The sequence below is a fragment of the Mobula hypostoma genome, chromosome 31, assembly GCF_963921235.1.
Source record: "Mobula hypostoma chromosome 31, sMobHyp1.1, whole genome shotgun sequence".
In the NCBI taxonomy this organism is placed as follows: domain Eukaryota; kingdom Metazoa; phylum Chordata; class Chondrichthyes; order Myliobatiformes; family Myliobatidae; genus Mobula; species Mobula hypostoma.
Window position 1 is genome coordinate 613,553 of NC_086127.1, and position 11,399 is coordinate 624,951.

At 53.1% G+C, this 11,399-nt stretch overlaps 1 protein-coding gene across 2 annotated transcripts; it reads right to left on the reverse strand.

Annotated features, from left to right (window-relative positions):
- Window positions 1–995: 995 nt before the first annotated feature.
- LOC134339965 (ciliary neurotrophic factor-like) lies at window positions 996–11,193 on the reverse strand. Of its 2 annotated transcripts, XM_063036782.1 has the most exons (3): window positions 11,067–11,193; window positions 4,839–5,119; window positions 996–1,691 (listed from the first exon to the last, which is right to left on the reverse strand). In XM_063036782.1, exons 1-3 carry the CDS (start codon window positions 11,146–11,148, stop codon window positions 1,125–1,127), a joined length of 930 nt encoding a protein of 309 aa, XP_062892852.1. In that variant the 5' UTR covers window positions 11,149–11,193; the 3' UTR covers window positions 996–1,124. The 2 variants fall into 2 exon arrangements, with proteins under 2 accessions (XP_062892852.1, XP_062892854.1); XM_063036784.1 differs by lacking the exon at window positions 11,067–11,193 and having other exon boundaries at window positions 4,839–5,160.
- Between the last annotated feature and the right edge of the window lie 206 nt (window positions 11,194–11,399).

Below are 11,399 nucleotides of genomic sequence, written 5' to 3' on the forward strand. Positions count from 1 at the left end.
CCTCTACATCACCCCCACAGTGTGTCCCCCCCCCCACTTTATCCCCAGTGTGGGCACCGAGCGCTCCCGGGACACGGGTCAGACACGGTGTGGAGCTCCCTCTACATCACCCCCACAGTGTGTCCCTACCCCCCCCACTTTATCCCCAGTGTGGGCACCGAGCGCTCCCGGGACACGGGTCAGACACGGTGTGGGGCTCCCTCTACATCACCCCCACAGTGTGTCCCCCCCCCATTTTATCCCCAGTGTGGGCACCGAGCGCTCCCGGGACACAGGTCAGACACGGTGTGGAGCTCCCTCTACATCACCCCCACAGTGTGTCCCTACCCCCCACTTTATCCCCAGTGTGGGCACCGTGCGCTCCCGGGACATGGGTCAGACATGGTGTGGATCTCCCTGTGCACCCCCCCGATTCTGGGAAGTTCTCTGATTCCAGTTCAAGTCGTTCACTGAACAGCAACTGATGGCTGACAAAACCGAGGGCAGCTGGGGGAACGGCGGGTACTGGAAGATGCTGCGTCCGTCTCGCCGTCCCCCTCTCGACGCTGTCCTCGCTCCCCCCCCGCCCCACTGGGCTCCCGAGCACGTGGGTAAGGGGGCGCCGGACAGCCGGAGATGCGGCGTCAGCGAGGGAGGGAAGGGGGTCATTTCTGGGAGCAAGAAGATAAAGCGGCCCCCAATTCTGGGCAAGGGAAGTGGGGAGGGGGGTGGTCAATGCTGGGCTGGGCGGGATGGGCCCTGGTAGTTGGGCCAGGGTTGCCTGAAGCCTCTGGCCCCGTCTCTGGGTGGGACGTTCACTGCTTCCCCCCCACCACCCCTCATCTCTGTGCCAGTGGGACGCCTCAGGGCCCTGCCCTGTCCGTGGAACCGGACCTGCTCTGTCCCTGCGCCAGTTCGGACAGAGCAGGCCTCGGCCCTCAGCAGCTGCGGCCTACATCAGGCCTCTGGGATCGGGTCGCCTCTGGCCACCCTCTACCCTTCACAGACGCCCCCACCCCCCCCGGCACCCACACCCCAATCCCGGACCCCAGGCTCTGGGGTTAGACGGAGCAGACCAGGCCTTGTCCACTGGCGCGGCCTATCTTAGCTACACGCAACCCCACGGTCTCTGGGGAAGGACGGGTTCAGGTGGTGTGGGGACGCCGCAGGCCTCCGTCCTGTCTGGGCCAGAGGAGGAGCCCGGGGCCCCAGAACCGGCGGTGGCCTACCTCAGCTCCCGCCACCGGCTGGGAGCCTCCCAGCTGGCTGCGCAACTTGTAGAAGTCGCGGATGGAGCGGAGGGCCCAGTTGAACAGCTCCCGCAGCAGCCGGTGGCCCCACAGCTTGGCCTCGAACTCGCTGGAGCCCCGGGAGGCCGGCGGCGGGCCGGGGGCCTCCGAGGCCTGGACGGGCAGCCCCAGCTGAGCTGCCAGCAGGCCCGTCCGCGCTAGCAGCCCCTCACAGTCGGTGCGGAGGCCCAGCAGGGCCCGGCGCAGCTCGGCCGACCGGGGGCAGGCCCCGGAACCCCCACCGGCCCCCGCCGCCAGCCCCAGCAGCTCGGCAAAGCGGCGGTAGGCCTGGAGGGTTTGCGACAGGCGCTCGGGGGTCGGCATCTCTCCCCAGCCGCTGGTCCCGGCCCGCGGAATCCCGTCCGAGGCGTCGGCCGGCCGCATTGAGGAGGTCATCTTCTCCGTCAGGCCCTGGCAGCGGTCCTGAGGGCAAGAGGGAGGGGAGAGAGCAGTTTAGAGGGTTTGAAGCAGAGGGGGAAGAGAGGAAAAGAAGCGTCCCGAAGGGGAAGGGGAGGAGGCTGTAGAAAATGAGGGGAGAGAGGGATCCTCAGAATGAGAGGGATAGAGAGAGGGACTTGGGGGGGTGAGGGAGGTTTTGCGGGGAATAAGGGAGGGAGTGGGGGTGGGCGTTAGAACAAGAGGGAGGTGAGGGGGAGGGTCTTTCGGGTGCTTTAGAATGTGAGAGGGAGGGAAAGAGGGGGCTTCGGAGGGCGAGGAAGTAAGGGAGGGAGTGAGGCTGGAGGTCCTGAGGGACAGGAGGGAACAGTCCTGAGGGCAAAAGACCATAGAACAGCAGAATCAGGCCATTCAGCCCATCGAGTCTGCCTCTGTTGATTTAATCGAGCCCTCTCAACCCCATCGTCCTGCCCCCTCCCCGTAACCTTTGCCTGATGAAGCTGTGCCTTAAACATGCCCAAAGGCCTGGCCTCCACCGCTGTCTGCCCCCCCCCCACCCCCCACCGGCGTTGGAGGGGCTGGGAGAAAGAGAAGGGGTCCTGAGGATGAAGTGGAGGCAGAGAGGCGGATGGGGGCCGGGTGAGTGAGAGACGGTGGTGGTCCTCTGGAGGGAGAGAAGGGATGCTAGAACACGATTGGGGGGCGGGTCTGAGGATGGATGGGGGAGCGTTAGAATGTGAAAGATGTTGGTGGGAGTGGGAAAAGTCTCAGGGGAGGTGTCGAGGGCGAAGGAGGGAGAGAGGGGGTGCGATCACCAAGTGAGTCCCTAATAGTGAGAGGCAGGGGAGGGAGGGAGAGAGACAGAGAGAGAGAGAGAGAGAGAGAGAGAGACAGAGACAGAAAGAGAGAGAGAGACAGAGAGAGAGAGAGTCAGAGACGGAGAGAGAGAGAGACAGAGACAGAGAAAGAGAGAAAGAGAGAGAGAGAGAGAGAGAGAGACAGAGAGAGAGACAGAGACAGAAAGAGAGAGAGACAGAGAGAGAGAGTCAGAGACGGAGAGAGAGAGAGAGACAGAGAGAGAGAAAGAGAGAAAGAGAGAGAGACAGAGAGAGAGAGACAGAGAGAGACAGAGAAAGATAGAGAGACAGAGAGAGAGAGAAAGAGAGAGAGACAGAGACAGAGAGTCAGAGACGGAGAGAGAGAGAGAGATAGAGAAAGAGAGAAAGAGAGAGAGACAGAGAGAGAGAGAGTGAGAGACAGAGAGAGAGAGATAGAGAAAGAGATAGGGGTAAGGGAGTGAGAGAGCGAGAGGGATGGGGGAGAGGGAGGGAAAAGGATGGAGAGAGGGAGAGGGCAAAAGGAGGGAGAGGGAGAGGGAGGCAAAGGAAGAGAGAGAGGGATGGAGAGAAAGGGGATAGGTGGTGGTTTAGACTGCAAGGGGGAGGTTGATAAGAGTTTAGACCAGGAATGGGAGTTCCTGAGGGTGGGGGGCTTGAGCAGGTTTAGAAAGTTACTGGGTGGTCCTGAGGGTGAGAGAGGGGAGGCTGGGTAGAGTTCAGAGTGCAAATGGGTCCTGAGGGCAAGAGGGAGAGACTGAGGGGGTAAGGGCATAGAAGAGACATGGGGGAGGTTGGAGGGAGTTTAGAGGGCAAAGGTCCTGAGGGTGAGAAGAAAGCAGGGAGTGAGTTCAAAGATGGTGGCGTAGAGAGGGGCTGGAAGATGGGGAGACTAAGAACTGGAAAAGGGGAGAGGACAGTGTGTGAAAAATTGGAGAAGATACGGGAGGGGACACAGGAAGAGAGAGAGAGGAACAGAAAAGGGGAGGGAAGGGAGAGAGAGGTATTCAGGGAGTTGGAGAGAGAGAGGGAGGGGGGAGATATTGAGGTAGATCGAGATAAGGGGAGAGTGAGTTTGATGGATGGGGAGGGGGAATAGAGGGGAGGAGGAGGGAGGGTAGGGAGAGATATTCAGGTGGATTGAGATGGGGAGAGGGCGAGAGAGGGGAGCAAGAGACAATGAGGGAGAGGTAATGAGGTAGGTTGAAGCAAGGGAGGAGGTGAGAGAGAGTGGGGGAGAGGGAGATGTACTGTTATATCAAGCAGAGGAGAGACAGGTGTTGAGGTAGATCAGGGTAGGAGAGAGGGGAGAGGGAGCGATAGGAGAAAGAGGGAGGGGAGGTATTGAGGAAGATCGATGCAGGGGAGGGGGAGGGAGAGGTATTGAGGTGGATCAAGAGGGGGAAGAGAGGGGTACTGAGATAGATCGAGATGTGGGTGAGGCAGCTGGTGGAGAGAGGGAGGAGACAAAGAAAGAGGGAGAAAGTGAGGGAAGGAAAGTTTGGGGGGGGTAGCGAAGGAGAGGGTGAGAAACACAGAATGGGACAGCGCATGAACAGAGAACTCGGCCCATCATGTGCATACTGACCTCGATACATAACTAAAGGGGTCCCTCCCGCCCGCACGAAGTCCACGACCCTCCATTCCTTCTGCACCCACGCGTCTAACAGCCTCTGTCCCCTCTACCCTCCACCACCACCCCTGGCAGCACGTCCCGGGCTCCCACCCCTCTCGGGGTAAAAAAAACTCGCCCCCCCCCTACACACACACACACATCTCCTTTGAACTCCCCCCCCCCTCCTTAAACACACGCCCTCTGATTTTGGGCGCTTCAACTCTGGGGAGGAAAAAGATAGCACCTGTCTTGTATATCGTCGTCCAGATCTGCCGAGAGAGGGAGAGAGAGAGAGAGAGAGAGAGAGATGCAAAGGGTTAGAGATTGAAGTTAGGGAAAGAGAGAGTGATAGAGAAAGACAGAATGATAAAGAGAAACAGAGAGCGTGAGAGCGAGAGAGAAGAGACACAAACAGGTACAGATAGAGAGAGAAAGGAGAGGTGGGAAGAGGGAGAGAAGGAAAGAGAGAGGGAGATGTAGAGCAGGAAAGATATACAACGGAGGGAGGGGGGAGACAGACAGAAGGAGGGAGGTGGACAGTGTGAGAGAGAGAGGGGGAAGGGAGGGGGAGCGACGGGGAGACTGTGGTAGGGAGGGGAGAGGGGCTGGGGGCAAGGTAGGGAGGGAGAGAGAAGGGGGGATGCGGACGGCGGTTGAGGGGGAGACGGAGGGAGCGGAGCGTGTGGGACGGCGGCAGAGTTCGAGCACCGGCGGGTCACTCACGTAGATCCTCCTGGTCTCGTCGGCCCGTTTCCTCAGTTCCTTGCTCAGTCTGATGCAGCCTCTGATATTCTCGAGGAGGGAGCTCTTGCGGACCGGCGGGGCGCCCAGGGCAACCTCGCCGGCCATGGTGCTTCGAACCCCGCCCCCCCTCCGGCTCTCTGTCCGGCACCTGCGAGGGAAGGGGTTAGGTGTCTGTGTGTGTAGGGGGCAATGGTGTGAGGAGATCCAATCGCGGCGGCACCCCCGTGTGTGCGTGTCAGAGAGGGAGAGAGTGTCTGTGTCTGGTGAGGGAGAGAGAGAATTAGTGTGTCTGTGCTTGTGTGTGTGTGTGTGTGTGTGTGTGTGTTGTGTTGTGTTGTGTTGCGTGTGTGTGTGTGCATGTGAGAGTGTATGCGTGCGTAACCGCGTGTGAGTCTATTTGTGTGCATTAAATCCCTTTAAATTCCTTCCATGCCACAAGTCCGCCCGTCTCTCTTCCCCACTCCCCTCCCCTCCCCCCGGCAGACCATTCCAGGAGACGTCTGTCCGTAATTTTCCGCATTCCATCGCAAACATTCCCTGGGCCGCGTCCAAGACACTTCCCAAAGCCCGGACTGGGTCGCGGATCAGGGGGAAGGGAGTTTGAGGGAGACAGGAGAGGAGTGGAGGGGAGAGAGGGGTCGTCGGAGATGGGGGAGACCAAAGGGGTGGGGAGGGGGTGACGGAGACGTGGAGGAGTGTAGGGGAGGGAGGGAGTGACAGAGACGAGGAGGGGTGTAGGGGAGGAACAGAGTGTCGGAGATGGGGAGGGGTGTAGGGGAAGGAGGGGGGCTGACAGAGACGGAGAAGGGTGCAGGGGAGTGAGAGGGTGTTGGAGTCAGGGTGGGGTGTAGGGGAAGGAGGGGGGAGGGAGAGGGTGTTGGAGTCAGTGTGGGGTGTAGGGGAGGGAGGGATGACGGAGTCGGGGAGAGGGTGTTGGAGTTGGGGAGGGGTTGATGGAGACGGTGGGGGGGGGGTGTATCTGAGAACTTTGTGTACACCAGCTAGTTGCTTCAATACCAGCTGCGAACCGTGGGATCTTTCCATTCCCCAGACCCAGCCAGCAGACCAGGGTCCCCCCCACCCTCTACCCCGGTTACATCTCCAACATGTTGTACAATGCAGAACCAGGCCGTTCGGCCCATCTGTCCCGTGCTAACGGAAATTCCCATTTGAGACAGTCCCATCTGCTTGTGCTGGCCCATGTCTCTCTGAACCTTCCCCACCCGTGTACCCGTCTGTTGTATGCCCTGACTGTACCCGTCTCCAAGCACTTCCTCTGGCAGCTCTGTCCGCACTTTTGGGTGAAAAATGTGCCCCCCCGCAAATCGTTTTCCTCTTCACCTCAACCTGTGCCCTCTAGTTTTAGACTCCCCAGAAACTGTAGACCATAGATCATAGAGCATAGAGCTTAGACCATAGATCATAGATCATAGACCATAGATCATAGAGCACAGACCATAGATCATAGATCATAGAGCATAGACCATAGATCATAGAGGTTCTCTGAACCTTCCCCACCCGTGTACCCGTCTGTTGTATGCCGTGACTGTACCCGTCTCCAAGCACTTCCTCTGGCAGCTCTGTCCGCTCTTTTGGGTGAAAAATGTGCCCCCCCTCCAAATCGTTTTCCTCTTCACCTCAACCTGTGCCCTCCAGTTTTAGACTCTCCAGAAACTATAGACCATAGATCATAGAGCATAGAGCTTAGACCATAGATCATAGAGCATAGATCAGAGAGCATAGAGCACAGACCATAGATCATAGATCATAGAGCATAGACCATAGATCATAGAGCATAGAGCTTAGACCATAGATCATAGATCATAGACCATAGATCATAGAGCATAGACCATAGATCATAGACTATAGAGCACAGACCATAGAGCACAGACCACAGACTATAGATCATAGAGCATAGAGCTTAGACCATAGAGCACAGACCATAGATCATAGAGCATAGAGCGTAGACCATAGAGCACAGACCATAGAGCACAGACCATAGATCATAGAGCATAGAGCTTAGACCATAGATCATAGAGCACAGACCATAGAGCACAGACCATAGATCATAGAGCATAGAGCTTAGACCATAGAGCATAGACCATAGATCATAGAGCATAGAGCACAGACCATAGAGCACAGACCACAGACTATAGATCATAGAGCATAGAGCTTAGACCATAGAGCACAGACCATAGATCATAGATAGATCATAGATCATAGAGCATAGAGCTTAGACCATAGATCATAGATCATAGACCATAGATCATAGAGCATAGACCATAGATCATAGACTATAGAGCACAGACCATAGAGCACAGACCACAGACTATAGATCATAGAGCATAGAGCTTAGACCATAGAGCACAGACCATAGATCATAGAGCATAGAGCGTAGACCATAGAGCACAGACCATAGAGCACAGACCATAGATCATAGAGCATAGAGCTTAGACCATAGATCATAGAGCACAGACCATAGAGCACAGACCATAGATCATAGAGCATAGAGCTTAGACCATAGAGCATAGACCATAGATCATAGAGCATAGAGCACAGACCATAGAGCACAGACCACAGACTATAGATCATAGAGCATAGAGCTTAGACCATAGAGCACAGACCATAGATCATAGAGCATAGAGCGTAGACCATAGAGCACAGACCATAGAGCACAGACCATAGATCATAGAGCATAGAGCTTAGACCATAGATCATAGAGCACAGACCATAGAGCACAGACCATAGATCATAGAGCATAGAGCTTAGACCATAGAGCACAGACCATAGATCATAGAGCATAGAGCACAGACCATAGAGCACAGACCATAGATCATAGAGCACAGACCATAGAGCACAGACCATAGATCATAGATCATAGAGCACAGACCATAGATCATAGACCATAGAGCACAGACCATAGATCATAGAGCACAGACCATAGAGCATAGAGCACAGAACATAGAGCACAGACCATAGATCATAGAGCACAGACCATAGATCATAGACCATAGAGCACAGACCATAGATCATAGAGCATAGAGCTTAAACCATAGAGCACAGACCATAGATCATAGAGCATAGAGCTTAGACCATAGAGCACAGACCATAGATCATAGAGCATAGAGCGTAGACCATAGAGCACAGACCATAGATCATAGAGCACAGACCATAGAGCACAGACCATAGATCATAGAGCATAGAGCACAGACCATAGATCATAGATCATAGACCATAGATCATAGACCATAGATCATAGATTATAGAGCACAGACCATAGAGCACAGATCATAGATCATAGAGCATAGACCATAGATCATAGAGGTTCTCTGAACCTTCCCCACCCGTGTACCCGTCTGTTGTATGCCGTGACTGTACCCGTCTCCAAGCACTTCCTCTGGCAGCTCTGTCCGCACTTTTGGGTGAAAAATGTGCCCCCCCCGCAAATCGTTTTCCTCTTCACCTCAACCTGTGCCCTCTAGTTTTAGACTCCCCAGAAACTATAGACCATAGATCATAGAGCATAGAGCTTAGACCATAGATCATAGACCATAGAGCACAGACCATAGATCATAGAGCACAGACCATAGAGCATAGAGCACAGACCATAGATCATAGATCATAGAGCACAGACCATAGATCATAGAGCACAGACCATAGATCATAGACCATAGAGCACAGACCATAGATCATAGAGCATAGAGCTTAGACCATAGAGCACAGACCATAGATCATAGAGCATAGAGCTTAGACCATAGAGCACAGACCATAGATCATAGAGCATAGAGCGTAGACCATAGAGCACAGACCGTAGATCATAGAGCACAGACCATAGAGCACAGACCATAGATCATAGAGCATAGAGCACAGACCATAGATCATAGATCATAGACCATAGATCATAGACCATAGATCATAGATTATAGAGCACAGACCATAGAGCACAGATCATAGATCATAGAGCATAGACCATAGATCATAGAGGTTCTCTGAACCTTCCCCACCCGTGTACCCGTCTGTTGTATGCCGTGACTGTACCCGTCTCCAAGCACTTCCTCTGGCAGCTCTGTCCGCACTTTTGGGTGAAAAATGTGCCCCCCCCCCAAATCGTTTTCCTCTTCACCTCAACCTGTGCCCTCTAGTTTTAGACTCCCCAGAAACTATAGAGCTTAGACCATAGAGCATAGAGCATAGAGCTTAGACCATAGAGCACAGACCATAGATCATAGAGCACAGACCATAGAGCACAGACCATAGATCATAGACCATAGAGCACAGACCATAGATCATAGAGCACAGACCATAGAGCACAGACCATAGATCATAGAGCACAGACCATAGATCATAGACCATAGAGCACAGACCATAGATCATAGAGCACAGACCATAGAGCATAGAGCACAGACCATAGAGCACAGACCATAGATCATAGAGCACAGACCATAGATCATAGACCATAGAGCACAGACCATAGATCATAGAGCATAGAGCTTAGACCATAGAGCACAGACCATAGATCATAGATCACAGAGCACAGACCATAGATCATAGACCATAGATCATAGATTATAGAGCACAGAGCATAGAGCACAGACCATAGATCATAGATCATAGAGCATAGACCATAGATCATAGAGGTTCTCTGAACCTTCCCCACCCGTGTACCCGTCTGTTGTATGCCGTGACTGTACCCGTCTCCAAGCACTTCCTCTGGCAGCTCTGTCCGCTCTTTTGGGTGAAAAATGTGCCCCCCCTCCAAATCGTTTTCCTCTTCACCTCAACCTGTGCCCTCTAGTTTTAGACTCCCCAGAAACTATAGAGCTTAGACCATAGAGCATAGACCATAGAGCTTAGACCATAGAGCACAGACCATAGATCATAGAGCATAGAGCTTAGACCATAGAGCACAGACCATAGATCATAGAGCACAGACCATAGATCATAGAGCATAGAGCACAGACCATAGATCATAGATCATAGAACACAGACCATAGATCATAAAGCATAGAGCTTAGACCATAGAGCACAGACCATAGATCACAGATCATAGAGCACAGACCATAGAGCATAGAGCACAGACCATAGATCATAGAGCATAGACCATAGATCATAGACCATAGAGCACAGACCATAGAGCACAGACCACAGACTATAGATCATAGACCATAGAACTTAGACCATAGAGCACAGACCATAGATCATAGAGCATAGAGCTTAGACCATAGAGCACAGACCATAGATCATAGATCATAGAGCACAGACCATAGATCATAGAGCATAGAGCACAGACCATAGATCATAGATCATAGAGCACAGACGATAGATCATAAAGCATAGAGCTTAGACCATAGAGCACAGACCACAGACTATAGATCATAGACCATGGAACTTAGACCACAGAGCACAGACCATAGATCATAGAGCATAGAGCTTAGAAATTAGAGCACAGACCATAAATCATAGAGCATTGAGCACAGACCACAGATCATAGATCATAGAGCACAGACCATAGAGCACAGACCATAGATCATAGACCATAGAGCTTAGACCATAGAGCACAGACCACAGATCATAGAGCATGGAGCACAGACCATAGATCATAGAGCATAGAGCTTAGACCATAGATCATAGACCACTGAGCACAGACCATAGATGACAGAGCACAGACCATAGACCATAGAGCACAGACCATAGATCATAGAGCATAGAGCTTAGACCATAGAGCACAGACCATAGATCATAGTGCATAGAGCACAGACCATAGATGATAGACCATAGAGCACAGACCATAGATGATAGAGCACAGACCATAGACCATAGAGCACAGACCATAGATCATAGAACATAGAGCACAGACCATAGACCATAGAGCACAAACCATAGATCACAGACCATAGAGCACAGACCATAGATCATAGACCATAGATCATAGACCATAGAGCTTAGACCATAGAGCACAGACCATAGACCATAGAGCACAGACCATAGATCATAGAGCATAGAGCACAGACCATAGATCATAGAGCATAGAGCATAGGCTGTACACCATGGAGCATACATCACAGACCATAGAGCATAGTACATAGAACGTAGACCATCGAGCACAGACCACCGAGAACAGATCATAGACCACAGACCATAGAACTTAGATCATAGAGCATAGACCATAGACCACTGAGCTTAGACAAAAGACAATGGACCACAGACCATAGTTCCTCGACCATAGACCATAGACCTGTCCACTTTCTCTTCGTCTCCTCAGTGAGTTTCTAAACCTCGATCTGGTCATCTCCCAGCCTCCCTCCGCTCCGGGGAAAACATTCCCACTGGCCCAGTCCGGCCCGTCCTTGTAACTCAGCCTTGCCAGCCCTGGCTGCGTCTCTGCGAGTCTTTCCTGAACCCCTCCCCCTCCCCCACCAGTCCTCCGGCGCCGGCCTCATTTAAACTGCAGCTGTCATTCCTTGGCCCAGTTCCCAGGTCACCATCTCTATTTGGCTTTGAGCTCAGACAACCTCCTCGACTGTCCCCGTATTTTGGTGT

Coding starts and splice junctions, on each gene's coding strand:
- LOC134339965 (XM_063036782.1), bottom strand. CDS start 11,148: ATGACCAGATCGAGGTTTAGAAACTCACTGAGGAGACGAAGAGAAAGT. Junction 5,120..11,066: donor TCTATGGTCGAGGAACTATG/GTCTGTGGTCCA, acceptor CTCCCTCACCAG/ACACAGACACTCTCTCCCTC. Junction 1,692..4,838: donor ACGAGACCAGGAGGATCTAC/GTGAGTGACCCG, acceptor TCTTGCCCTCAG/GACCGCTGCCAGGGCCTGAC.